Source organism: Babylonia areolata, chromosome 14 (assembly GCF_041734735.1).
Source record: "Babylonia areolata isolate BAREFJ2019XMU chromosome 14, ASM4173473v1, whole genome shotgun sequence".
Lineage (NCBI taxonomy): Eukaryota > Metazoa > Mollusca > Gastropoda > Neogastropoda > Buccinidae > Babylonia > Babylonia areolata.
The window spans coordinates 13,402,839-13,416,263 of NC_134889.1; the positions used below are offsets into that span (position 1 = coordinate 13,402,839).

Below are 13,425 nucleotides of genomic sequence, written 5' to 3' on the forward strand. Positions count from 1 at the left end.
CAAAAGCGTATTGTTTGATGACATCACTCCTCTCCAGGTGTCCTCGGATTTTGTCGACTTCTTCCTTGCTCAGAAGGTTTCTGTTACACGCAAAACAAGGACACTGATTGAGCAAATAACTGATGAGCGAGTGACTGACCGACTTGAGTGTGTGTGTGCGTGCGTGGGTGCGTGCGTGTGTGTCTGCGTGAGTGGGTGTGCGCGCGCAAAGTGTGTTTAATGTGTGCACACTGGCTTAAGTTTGTGAATGGCATGTCGAAGTTGGGATGCAGGTGTGTGTGTTTTATACTTGTATCGTGAACGCCATGAGCTCTGGTGGCTGTGGACTGTGGCTGTGTCCCTGCTGGTTCTGCCCCTCTCCCTCCTCCCTCCTCACACAGCCAGACACAGCCGTGCTGCTCAGTGTGCTGCTGTTTGTTGCGTCATGATTTGTCACACCGACATGATTTGTCACAGTGACAAATCGTGACGACCTTCACGTGATGCTTTGTCACAGTTGACGTGATTGTTTTGTATCTCTGACAAAACCTTGTGGGCATGTGACATAGCTGTGTGAACGTGCAGTCAGCTGTAGTCAGTAACGTGAGGGTAGGCAAGCTCATCGAGCTATGTCTGTCTTCTTCTGTCTCTGTCAATAGTTTGTTCAATTCAGTTCAGTTCATCTCTCTCCCTCTCTCTCTCTACTTTACTATCTGTCTATCTCCCCTCCCTTTGTCTTCAACTGAGTGCTCTCTCTCTCTCTCTCTCTCTCTCTCGTTCGTTCCCTCCCCCCCTTCTTCTTCTTCATTGTCGTAGAACATCATCGTCATTGCCGTCCCAGTTTTACTATTGATGGAAACAAGCAAACTGTCATTGGACCTGTGATAAAATGAATGTGTGTATCCTTACATTTTGACTCAGTTTTGGTAGAAGAAGAAGAAGAGGAACTGAAGATTGGTTTGCATTCCGCTTCCTTACATACCAGCAGGTTGTGAAAGAGAGCAATGTATTGGAACCAAACGTTAAGAGAGAGAGAGAGAGAGAGAGAGAGAGAGAGAGAGTTCCAAACAGAGTAAACGAAACATTCATTGTTTCAGTTATTTCATAAGCAGACAGCGAGACAGGGAGCAACAGAAAGAGAGAACTCTTAACATTTAAAGGACAAACTTTATGCAAAAAGCTTAATCTTGCACCAAATAAACACACACACACACGCGCGCGCACACACACACACGCACGCACGCACACATACATGTGTAGAATAGCGATGAGCTTGCCCACCCCGACGTCACAGACTACAGCTGACAGCACGTTCACACAGTGAGTGAGATAAACCATGCAGCAGGGGACATGTACACTTCCTATGTCACAGTGTGACAAACCATGCAGCTGGGGACATGTACAGTTACTATGTCACAGTGTGACAAACCATGCAGCTGGGGACATGTACAGTGACTATGTCACAGTGTGACAAACCATGCAGCTGGGGACATGTACAGTTACTATGTCACAGTGTGACAAACCATGCAGCAGGGGACATGTACAGTTACTATGTCACAGTGTGACAAACCATGCAGCTGGGGACATGTACAGTTACTATGTCACAGTGTGACAAACCATGCAGCTGGGGACATGTACACTTCCTATGTCACAGTGTGACAAACCATGCAGCAGGGGACATGTACAGTTACTATGTCACAGTGTGACAAACCATGCAGCAGGGGACATGTACACTTCCTATGTCACAGTGTGACAAACCATGCAGCTGGGGACATGTACAGTTACTATGTCACAGTGTGACATACCATGCAGCTGGGGACATGTACAGTTACTATGTCACAGTGTGACAAACCATGCAACAGGGGACATGTACACTTCCTATGTCACAGTGTGACAAACCATGCAGCTGGGGACATGTACACTTCCTATGTCACAGTGTGACAAACCATGCAGCAGGGGACATGTACACTTCCTATGTCACAGTGTGACAAACCATGCAGCTGGGGACATGTACACTTCCTATGTCACAGTGTGACAAACCATGCAGCTGGGGACATGTACAGTTACTATGTCACAGTGTGACATACCATGCAGCTGGGGACATGTACAGTTACTATGTCACAGTGTGACAAACCATGCAGCTGGGGACATGTACAGTTACTATGTCACAGTGTGACAAACCATGCAGCTGGGGACATGTACAGTTACTATGTCACAGTGTGACAAACCATGCAGCTGGGGACATGTACAGTTACTATGTGACATGTCACAGTGTGACAAACCATGCAGCTGGGGACATGTACAGTTACTATGTGACATGTCACAGTGTGACAAACCATGCAACAGGGGACATGTACAGTTACTATGTCACAGTGTGACAAACCATGCAGCTGGGGACATGTACAGTTACTATGTCACAGTGTGACAAACCATGCAGCTGGGGACATGTACAGTTACTATGTGACATGTCACAGTGTGACAAACCATGCAGCTGGGGACATGTACAGTTACTATGTGACATGTCACAGTGTGACAAACCATGCAACAGGGGACATGTACAGTTACTATGTCACAGTGTGACAAACCATGCAGCTGGGGACATGTACAGTTACTATGTCACAGTGTGACAAACCATGCAGCTGGGGACATGTACAGTTACTATGTCACAGTGTGACAAACCATGCAGCTGGGGACATGTACAGTTACTATGTGACATGTCACAGTGTGACAAACCATGCAGCTGGGGACATGTACAGTTACTATGTCACAGTGTGACAAACCATGCAGCTGGGGACATGTACAGTTACTATGTCACAGTGTGACAAACCATGCAGCAGGGGACATGTACAGTTACTATGTCACAGTGTGACAAACCATGCAGCTGGGGACATGTACAGTTACTATGTCACAGTGTGACAAACCATGCAGCTGGGGACATGTACAGTTACTATGTCACAGTGTGACAAACCATGCAGCTGGGGACATGTACAGTTACTATGTCACAGTGTGACAAACCATGCAGCTGGGGACATGTACAGTTACTATGTCACAGTGTGACAAACCATGCAGCTGGGGACACGTACAGTTACTATGTCACAGTGTGACAAACCATGCAGCAGGGGACATGTACAGTTACTATGTGACATGTCACAGTGTGACAAACCATGCAGCTGGGGACATGTACAGTTACTATGTGACATGTCACAGTGTGACAAACCATGCAGCAGGGGACATGTACAGTTCCTATGTCACAGTGTGACAAACCATGCAACAGGGGACATGTACAGTTCCTATGTGACATGTCACAGTGTGACAAACCATGCAGCTGGGGACATGTACAGTTCCTATGTCACAGTGTGACAAACCATGCAGCTGGGGACATGTACAGTTACTATGTGACATGTCACAGTGTGACAAACCATGCAGCAGGGGACATGTACATTACTATGTCACAGTGTGACAAACCATGCAGCAGGGGACATGTACATTACTATGTCACAGTGTGACAAACCATGCAGCAGGGGACATGTACATTACTATGTCACAGTGTGACAAACCATGCAGCAGGGGACACGTACATTACTATGTGACATGTCACAGTGTGACAAACCATGCAGCAGGGGACATGTACAGTTACTATGTGACATGTCACAGTGTGACAAACCATGCAGCAGGGGACATGTACATTACTATGTCACAGTGTGACAAACCATGCAGCTGGGGACATGTACAGTTCCTATGTCACAGTGTGACAAACCATGCAGCAGGGGACATGTACATTACTATGTGACATGTCACAGTGTGACAAACCATGCAGCAGGGGACATGTACATTACTATGTGACATGTCACAGTGAGACAAACCAAGTCAACAGCGACAAATCACACCGCGACGGTGGACATGGTTTCTCACTGTGGGCAAATCACGTCGGGATGACCTGAATTGTGTGCTCATGTACCTGTGTATGATTTGTCACACACTTAAACTTCGTGGCCCTGTACAATTTGATATATCATTTATAAGATATTTCATTTCAGTTTGGTTTCATTCGTTGGTTAAATCTTGTTTTCAGTGTGAATAATTATGTTTTGAAAGAACTGATCGCATGAATGAGTTTGTAAAAAGAACTGACTGTTCGTTGTCTTGCTTAATCTTTTCTTTTCTTCTCTCTCTCTCTCTTTGGCGCCTGTGCTGCTCTTTGCATTTTTTCTGTAACGGTATGATTGAATGTGTGTTTTTAGATCCATGTGCCCCTGTAGGGAAGCCCCACCCCCTTCTCTTCCGTGTTCATGATTATAAGGACTCTGTGTTGTCAGCTCTGTTGCAGTGGGGATGGTGGCAGGCGTCACATGCGAGGGGGCGTTCATTAATAAAGATTTCACCCTCACCCACCTCCAATGGGCTGAGAGGAACGAAACTTGGCACTGTTATTTGCCTTTATCTACATAGGTACCACCAACAGTGACACACTTCTCCCATCGCTTTAACTCACTCAGTACGGCCAGTCCTCTCTTCTCCACTACACAGACCCCTCGGATGTCTAGTGGGTGTCTGAATGACCCAACTTTTAGCTTCCGTCGTCAGAATTGTCATATTCTTGGTCAACATTCACCTCTTCAGTATAAGAGCGTTCCGCTTGCAATATTTTGATGATGGTAATTGGGAAGAAACGCTGTTAAGGTCGTCTCTTTCGCCGTTCGTATGGAGAAAGTTAAGCAGCTGTGAAGACTTGCCTGTACAAGTCTGCAGGTTGAGGCCAGAAGCCACGACTTGACCTCGGAAACAAATGTTTAATCGTCTGGTAATTTTCAGTTTCAGACAAGCAATGCACTTGGTTGGCTGTTTACGTTGTGAATTCACTTACATTGTGTGCAAAGCCGTTAACTTCTCCACGAAGCAACTCCCACCCCACCCCTCGCTCGTTTTTCGACAGCTATAAAGTCTGTTCTTGGTGTGGATGGTGACCATTACGTTTATCTGCGACGAGTAATGCACGTTTTGCTAGGTTCTGTGTGTGTGTGTGTGTGTGTGTGTGTGACTAAATTGACTGCATTTGAATCAAATATCTAAATGCTGAAGAAGAAAAATCGCCACAAGTTCCCTGTCTGGGAGGGTAAGCCTCACTGTGCATTGTTATCACAAAGGCGGAGACACACACGCCCAGTGAATACGTGACATACACACATTGCACCTGAGCGTGCGCCGCTCAACGTTCCTTCGTCCCAGCAGGACAGGCTGGTGTGTCCTCGGAAGGCAAAATCATCGTTCTTGCACTGTACCGTATAAAGTGTAGTGTAGTGTAGTGTAGTGCCGTGCATTGTATTGTATTTCATGGCGTTGTACTATATCGCAGTACACTGCTTTGTATAATACTTATTGTACTGTACTGTATTATACTATATTGCATTTCATTGCATTGTTTATGCTTATTGTATTGTATTATATTGTTTTTTCTAAAGCAGATTTTTCTGCATGAAATTCAGACTGCTCTCCCCGGGAAAACGTGTCGCCAAGTGCAGCGCCCCATATATATATATATATATATATATATATATATATATATATATATATATATATATATATGTGTGTGTGTGTGTGTGTGTGTGTGTGTGTGTGTGTATTTATATATATTCTTTTATCGGTCTGTACGTGCATATGTTTTTCTATCAAAGTGGCCTTTCCAATCTGAAACTAAGCTTACACGCGTACCTGCTTGAACAGTAATACCTGTTTGACGAATTCAAGTTAACATTAATTTTGTTTTATTGGCACGTACACACATACATGCATTGTTGTAGTTAATGTATAAAACTGGATCACGAGGACATAAAGGATAAGGAAAAAGAAGAAGGAGAAGACATGAAGACAACGAAGAAATTGAAGAAGATGCAAAGAAGATGGAGAAAGAAACAAAACAACATAATAAAGGGCATAAACACAAATCAGCTTTCAGCACATCAGCCTGCTATAATTATCGACACCTATGTCTTCTCCGTGTGAAGGGTGGTCACGGGGAGATAAGGGTAGGCAAAGGGGCACGAGAAAAGCTCAGTCCTGGCAAATCACACCAGCTGACCTGACAAGGAGATAACCTTTCTGGTCAAAGTCTTCCCTCATCTGAGCTGTGACCTCGAACTTCCCCTCGATGAACGGGTAATCTGGACACAAAATAGGGACGAGTTTATCAGTCAGCAGTGGAATGGCCGCGATGATGGGTGTTGGGTTGCCATTGTTCTCGTGCATGTACGTGTCATTTAATGATAGAAGAAGTAGTAATAGCAGTGGTAATAGTGGTGGTGGTGGTGGTGGTGTTAAAAAAAGATGATGATGATGATAACAGGAAAATATTCATGTAGCCCTTTCAAGCCTCTCAAAGTGCTTCACTATAATACACAAAGCATACAAGAACACTCCTCGCCCCCCACGCACACACACTGACACACACACATGCACACATTTTCAGCTGACTGAAGTGTGAAAGACGTGATATGTGTCTATACCATGTCATTCATCTGTTTTAGTCAAATCTGATTCACTGGAATAGATTTTATTTTGTCAGTGTGCTTGACAGTGTCGCATTTTACGGGCTGACAGAGCACGCATGTTGATCACACACACACACACACACACAGACACACAGACGCGCGCACACACATACATACACACGCACTCTCTCTCTCTCTCTCTCTCTCTCTCACAGTAGATTTTGTTCTGTTTCCTCTGTGTGTGTGTGTGTGTGTGTGTGTGTGTGTGTGTGTGTGTGAAGTGTGGGGGCAATAATCTGTCTGTAGCCTTGCAGTCAAAAGGTGAATTACTGAAAACAAACAAAGGAACGAAAACAAAGCAAAACAAAACGAAAGCAAACAAACCATACCTTTGACAGACATGGTGTTTGCCAGTCAGACACTGACACTGAAGCTGAAGTGCCCCTTTCCTGGTAACACACAAGAAGAGCACACAATGAAGACGAACGTAGTGGCAATCTTTAGTAAATGGAAAATATAGAATAGACGCATAGAAATATAGCATGCATAAACTGTACCTCTGTCCACAGCCAGTATCATTTGAAAAAAAAAGAATAAAAAAAAAAGAAAAAATAAAAAAAGCTCCCCCACCAAAATCACTACACATTCATACAGGCTGAAATCATGAGAGGGCGAAGACAGAGGGCGTGAGAGAGAGAGAGAGAGAGAGAGAGAGGGGGGGGGAGAGTGAGAGAGAGATTAAGATTGAGATGGTTTATTCATAAAGGCCACAGCCCCTTAGAATACAGTAAAATGATCAAGTCGTACATTCAAAGCCGGAGGGAGAGAGAGAGAGAGAGAGAGAGAGAGAGAGAGAGAGAGAGAGAGAGAGAGAGAGAGAGAGAGAGACAGACAGACAGACAGACAGACAGACAGGCAGGCAGACAGACAGACAGACAGACAGACAGACATTATGCGTATGATGATGATGTTTGATGGGATTCGAACGTACGTCAGTTTACCAGTCGCCAGTCCGTGACGCTAACCACTTTTCCACGGCGACTTGTTCATTCGCCACTGGAGTCCAAAGATCAGAAAAGACAACCGGCACCACCTGATGCTGTCTCCAGACACACGTGTGTATCCGCCACCCCCTCCCCCCAACCCCCCTCCCACCCCTCCCACCCCCTGTCCCTCCCCCCTCCCCAATCCCTCCTCACACATCAGCGAAGCACACTTGAAAAAAAAAAAAAAAAAAAAACACACACACACCAAAAATAGCACTTTAAAAATAAGACAGAAACTGAAAATATCCAAGAATCATTTCAAAGAATACGTACCTTATTAGCAAACTGGAATGTTTTGGGATGTAAAGCACCTCTGTGGGAACCACTGGCTACAAACACACCAACAGCTGGTTGAGAGAAAGAAGACCAGCAAGAAAGCTGCAGTCAAGTACTTATGTTGTGTGTGCAGCTTCGAGCCCCACTTGCCTTGTTTACCTCCGCGACCTTGACCCATTTCCCTCGCCAAGTGAGCGGGCAACTATCTTTGCCTGCCGTCTGTATTCATACTTAACTCATTCCTGCTCTCACTGTCCTCTCTGTGTGTCCTCTTTCTCTGTCCTCTCTCTGTCCTGTCTCTCTGTCCTGTCTCTCTGTCCTCTTTCTCTGTCCTCTCTCTGTCCTCTCTGTGCTTCTCTCTCTGTGTCCTCTTTCTCTGTCATCTCTGTCTGTCCTCTTTCTCTGTCCTCTCTCCGTCCTCTCTCTCTGTCCTCTTTCTCTCTCCTCTTTCTCTGTCCTCTTTCACTGTCCTCATTCTGTCCTCTCTCTCTGTCCTCTTTCTCTCTCCTCTTTCTCTGTCCTCTTTCACTGTCCTCATTCTGTCCTCTCTCTCTGTCCTCTTTCTCTCTCCTCTTTCTCTGTCCTCTTTCTCTGTCCTCTCTCTGTCCTCTCTCTCTGTCCTGTCTCTCTGTCCTCTTTCTCTGTCCTCTCTCTGTCCTCTCTGTGCTTCTCTCTCTGTGTCCTCTTTCTCTGTAATCTCTCTGTCCTCTTTCTCTGTCCTCTTTGTCATCTCTCTGTCCTCTCTGTGCTTCTCTCTCTCTGTCCTCTTTCTCTGTAATCTCTCTGTCCTCTTTCTCTGTCCTCTTTGTCATCTCTCTGTCCTCTCTGTGCTTCTCTCTCTCTGTCCTCTCTCTGTCCTCTCTGCCCTCTTTCACTGTCCTCTCTCTGTCCTCTTTGTCATCTCTCTGTCCTCTCTCTGTCTCTTTCTCTCCTCTTTCTGTGTCCTCTCTCTGTCCTCTTTCTGTGTCCTCTCTCTGTCTTCTTTCTGTGTCCTCTATCTGTCCTCTTTCTCTCTCTGTCTTCTTTCTCTGTCCCCTTTCTCTTTCCTCTCTGTCGTGCTCTCTCTGTCCTTCTCTTTCTCTGTCCTCTCTCTCTGTCCCGCTATATCTGTCCTCGTTCTCTATCCTCTTTCTCTATCCTCTTTCTCTGTCCTCTCTCTCTGTCCTGCTCTCTCTGTCCTCTTTCTCAGTCCATCTCTTTCTCTGTCCTCTTTCTCTATCCTCTTTCTCTGTCCTCTTTCTCTATCCTCTTTCTCTGCCCTGCTCTGTGTCCTCTCTCTCTCTGTGTGTCCTCTTTCTCTGTCCTCTCTCTGTGTCCTCTTTCTCTGTCCTGCGCTCTGTGTCCTCCTTTTCTGTCCTTCCCTATCTGTCTTTCTCTTTCTCTGTCCTCTCTGTGTGTCCTTCTTTCTCTCTCTGTCCTCTCTCTGTCTTTCTCCTTCTCTGTCCTCTCTGTGTCCTTTCTCTGTCCCTCTCTCTCTGTCCTTCTTTCTCTGTATGTACTCTGTTCTCTTTCTCTGTCCTCTCTCTGTCCTCTTTCTCTGTCCTTTCTATATGTCATTCTCTCTATGTTCTGTCTTTGTTCTTCTCTCTGTGTGTCCTCCCCTCTCTCTCTGCCTTTCTCTCTTTCTCTATCTTTCTCTCTCTCTGTCCTATCTCTTTCTCTGTCTTTCTCTCTATCTGTCCTTCTCTCTACGTGTCTTTCTCTCTCTGTGTGTTCTTTTTTCTCTGCCCCCTCTTTATCCTTTCTCTGTCCGTCTCTATACCCCCCCCCCCCCCCCCTCTCTCTCTCTCTCTCTCTGCCCCCCTGTCTCTTTGTCCTTTTCTCTGTGTCGTATCATCTCTCTGTCCTGCTATCTCTCTGTCTGTCCTCTCTATCTAGTGGCGAAGAAAGATGTCATCATGTCGATCCAATGTTCCCATGAGCGGTGGTCCTGTGGTCATGTGCCCGACTAGGAAGTGAGTGCACACGAGTTCGAGTCTTATTATACAGACTTGGATTTTTACTCCCTCCCCACCACACCCCCTCCACCAGACCTTGAGTGGTGGTCTGGGTCCTTGACGGTCGGATGAAGCGGTAAAAGAGGTCCAGTGTGTTAGCATGCACTTAGCGCACGGAAAAGAACCAAAGACAACAATAGGGTTGGCCCCGGCACAATTTTACTAAGAAATCCACTCTGACAGTAACAAAAAAACAAAACTTGTAGACATGAAACAAAGGAGGGGCCTAGGGAGGAGGTGGTGCTGTATCGTGGCGACTTGCCGTCCCTGGGGATAGCAGCCTGAATATTACACAGAGAAGTCTCTTGTGATTTAAAAAAGTATTACAATATGTTGTATAATAAGCTTAATCAAGTGTCGTCACGTGCGTTTTGTTCTCGTATGGTTGTTACTGGTTTCTGGTTGGTGGACAACGTGTCCTCACCTTGTTCTGAATCAGTTTTGTTTTGTTGTTTACAGCTCATTAGTTCCAATGCTTTCCTCAGTTTGACAGCTTCATTAGAACGCAGATATATCATTATCATTTCCTCGACAGTGCTTGGAGGGAGCTTAGGAATTTCGTCCTTGAGTTTGTACAAGATTCGTCTCGACTTCTGGTTAATTTTCCTAATGTTCCACCTCTCCTTCAAACTGTTGAGTGTGTAAAGGAAGGGGTTTAATACAGAGTTGAGGGGTAACACAAAAACCGCAACCCAGACACTGACACTTCCAGGAATGGGGACACCACAAGAAGCTAGGATGCCCATCAGCCCAACAGGAAACCAGCAGCAGAAGTCAGTAAAGACAACCAAGAAGAGACGCCGAGCAATGGTGCTTTGCTCTTCTTGCTGTTTGCTGTTCACAGCTGCCTTTGCCCTACGTACAGCCCAGTATATGGCAAGCTGTCCAGCTCCAATGAATAGGAAGAGGAGAAAGTTCATGACAATGAACACCATGAAAGCATACATCTGTCCTGAAAAGTGACGGCGGGTGATGGGTAAAGGGAGACAAATGCTACTTTCTCCATAGAATTCAAACCGACCAATGAAGGGCACAGCAGCCAGAAACAGACCCTAGTCCCCACACCACAGAGCACAGCGTCATAGTGGATCTGGCACTCAGGTGCAGGTGAGATCTGAACGGAAAGCAGAGCACCAACATACGGTCTAACGTTATTAAACTGATAACAAATGCTGACATCTCACTGGATAAAAACGCCACGAATCCTGAAGCAATGCATACAGAACTTCGTCTCCATTTTGTTTCATTGGCTACGTAACGACCTCTGAAGTATATGTCAGCAGCGCCAATGATCATCATGTTGATGCCCATCAGCAGATCAGCCACACACAGGTTGCTCACCAGTATGTGATTGGGTGTGACAGTCTTGTGGTTCCTGGAAACTGTTTTATAAAAGAGCACACCACAGTTTCCCAGTGTCGCTAGCAAAGAGAACAGCCAGAGAAACACTCTGAAAAAGTCTAGTCTTAGCAGATCATTGCAGGAAGAAAGTTCATCAGTAGGTGCATGACAATCCGTTTCTCTTGGGTGAAAATGTGAACAGCACAATCTGGAATCATCTGTTTGCAGGATGTTCAGAGAGTTAAGACCCCCAAACACATTCTTGTTGTAATTCTCAAGTTTGTTTTTTCTTATGTCAAGACTGCGCAAGGAAGGCAGAACACTGAGGACATAATCCTCAATTTCACAAACGTTTGTGTTGACCATGACCAGGTGCTGAATGTGAATGAACCCAGATTGTGTCACGAAAGACGAGAACGCAGAATCCAGCTTGCTGACAAACGGGTTGCCAGAAAGGTTCAGATGTGTTAGACCTACAAGGCTGTCCATCACCATTGATGAAAGCCCTGTCAAAGCATTGTAGCTCATGTCCAGAATCTTCAGCTGTGGCATATCCACGAGAGTAACGTTATCCAGCAGACAGGACGATACGTTCAGGAACTGCAGAAATTCCAGCATAAAGAACTCACCAAGGACTGGCTTTTTCACACCACTCACATCCAGATACCTAAGATACCAAACGTCAGAGAGAGGCCGAGGCAGGGAGCGGCATGAACAAACAAAGCCTTCACAGGTGCAGTTGGAGGGATGGGTCACATTGCAGTATGTCTCGTCATCCTTGTTGGGACAGTGAGGAACACCATCACACACAAAGACAGAATGCACACAGTTACCGTAATATTGGCACCTGTAATATCCAGGGCAAGTGAAGTTTTCGCGGATAATATTTTCATCGTCACCTCGGGGACAGTCTTGTTCACCATTGCTAAGCAAAAACGATGGAATGTACAATCCGTTACTGCAGCGAAAATATCCTTCCAAGATGGCAGTGGAAGTCGAAACATGATCAATCCTTGACATGCCATAGCCATCCAGGTGCAGTGTGGGAACGCCAATGTTCGAAGCTTGTTTTTGTGCGGGCGTTTTCCTGACGAACGAGCAGTGTTTGAGGTAATGAGTGTAAGAGTCTGGGACACATCCTATTCCGTCGCACCGACTTTGCTTACAAAATGTGCAGTCCTGCTCGTCAGTGTTGTCCAAACAATGCGGAATACCATCACACTGACTTGTCTTTGGGATCGCTTGGTGGTTGGCACAAATGAAAACATCATCGCTTACAGCTTGTGGGAACAAGCATCCCGCTTCATCACTGCCATCTGCACAGTCCTGAAGTCCATCACAGACCAAGGTGTAGTGTACGGGTGGTCCATACCGACAGTGGAACAGAGGGAAATGTTTTGGAGACCACTGGGTGGACAGGACCTTGCCCACCCACAGACACTGATGGAAGATCTGCACAACTGATCCATCCTCACACTGCTTTGTTAAGAACTGATGGACACTGCGGGTTGCTGCTGTCAGACGTAAACCATGCATTGTATTGACGTCAGTATCTGTGTACCTGGGATTTGGTTTCATGCAGATATAGGCAGACGGGAAATAACTTGGCAAAAAACACCTGACAGACAAAAATTGAATCCGTGGTAAAATGGAGAGCATTGCACAGTCTGTCATTGTTCCTATTTTTTGGATGTGTGTTCTTTCATATGCCACTGCACTTCCGCGCTTTCCCCACTGCCACAGAAAACGATACATATGTTCGTGTTTCCTTGACACAGTTTTCACCTTATGGAGATTTGTTGCAGCACTAACCGCGCCACTGTGGAGAATCAGCTTTGCCACGATGTGTATACCCTCTTCGTCAGGCAGCACAGGAAGTGATGCCCCGTAACTGGCACGGCACTCCTTCTCTGCTTCCAAGGGAAACGTGACGAGAGTCTCCCCCAGATAGACACTGCGTCTGCTGAAGACGTGGATCTTCAGGCACTGGTCTTGGTAAGGGAACCAGTCCCCACATCCCTGCTGCCTGTATTCACACCCTCCTTCGTCTTCATCGCCAACGCAGTGCTTCACACCATCACAGGCAATGACCTCAGGTACTGCAGTGCTCGTTGAGCAGTTGAACATCGTTTGGCTGCTTTTAATCTGATCCTCATTCACTGTGACTTCCCGGGGCAATCTGCTCACATGATGTACTGCATAGCTTATGTTAAATGATGATGGATATTTCAAACGCTCCCTTGGTGGGGTTTCAAAATATAAAATGACCCCACCTCTGATTATCTTTAAGCGAGAAGAGTA

At 45.9% G+C, this 13,425-nt stretch overlaps 1 protein-coding gene across 1 annotated transcript in view; it reads right to left on the reverse strand.

Annotated features, from left to right (window-relative positions):
- LOC143289837 (L-proline trans-4-hydroxylase-like) overlaps window positions 1-7,928 on the reverse strand; it is a 22,286-nt gene extending 14,358 nt beyond the window's left edge. The window contains exons 1-4 of the mRNA XM_076599018.1: window positions 7,784-7,928; window positions 6,854-6,913; window positions 6,056-6,137; window positions 1-80 (exon numbers count right to left, since the gene is read on the reverse strand). The exon at window positions 1-80 is cut by the window's left edge and continues 2 nt beyond it. Of these exons, the coding sequence (XP_076455133.1) occupies window positions 1-80; window positions 6,056-6,137; window positions 6,854-6,866 (175 nt within the window). The 5' untranslated portion in view covers window positions 6,867-6,913; window positions 7,784-7,928. The remainder of the gene's footprint in view (window positions 81-6,055; window positions 6,138-6,853; window positions 6,914-7,783) is intronic.
- Window positions 7,929-13,425: the final 5,497 nt, after the last annotated feature.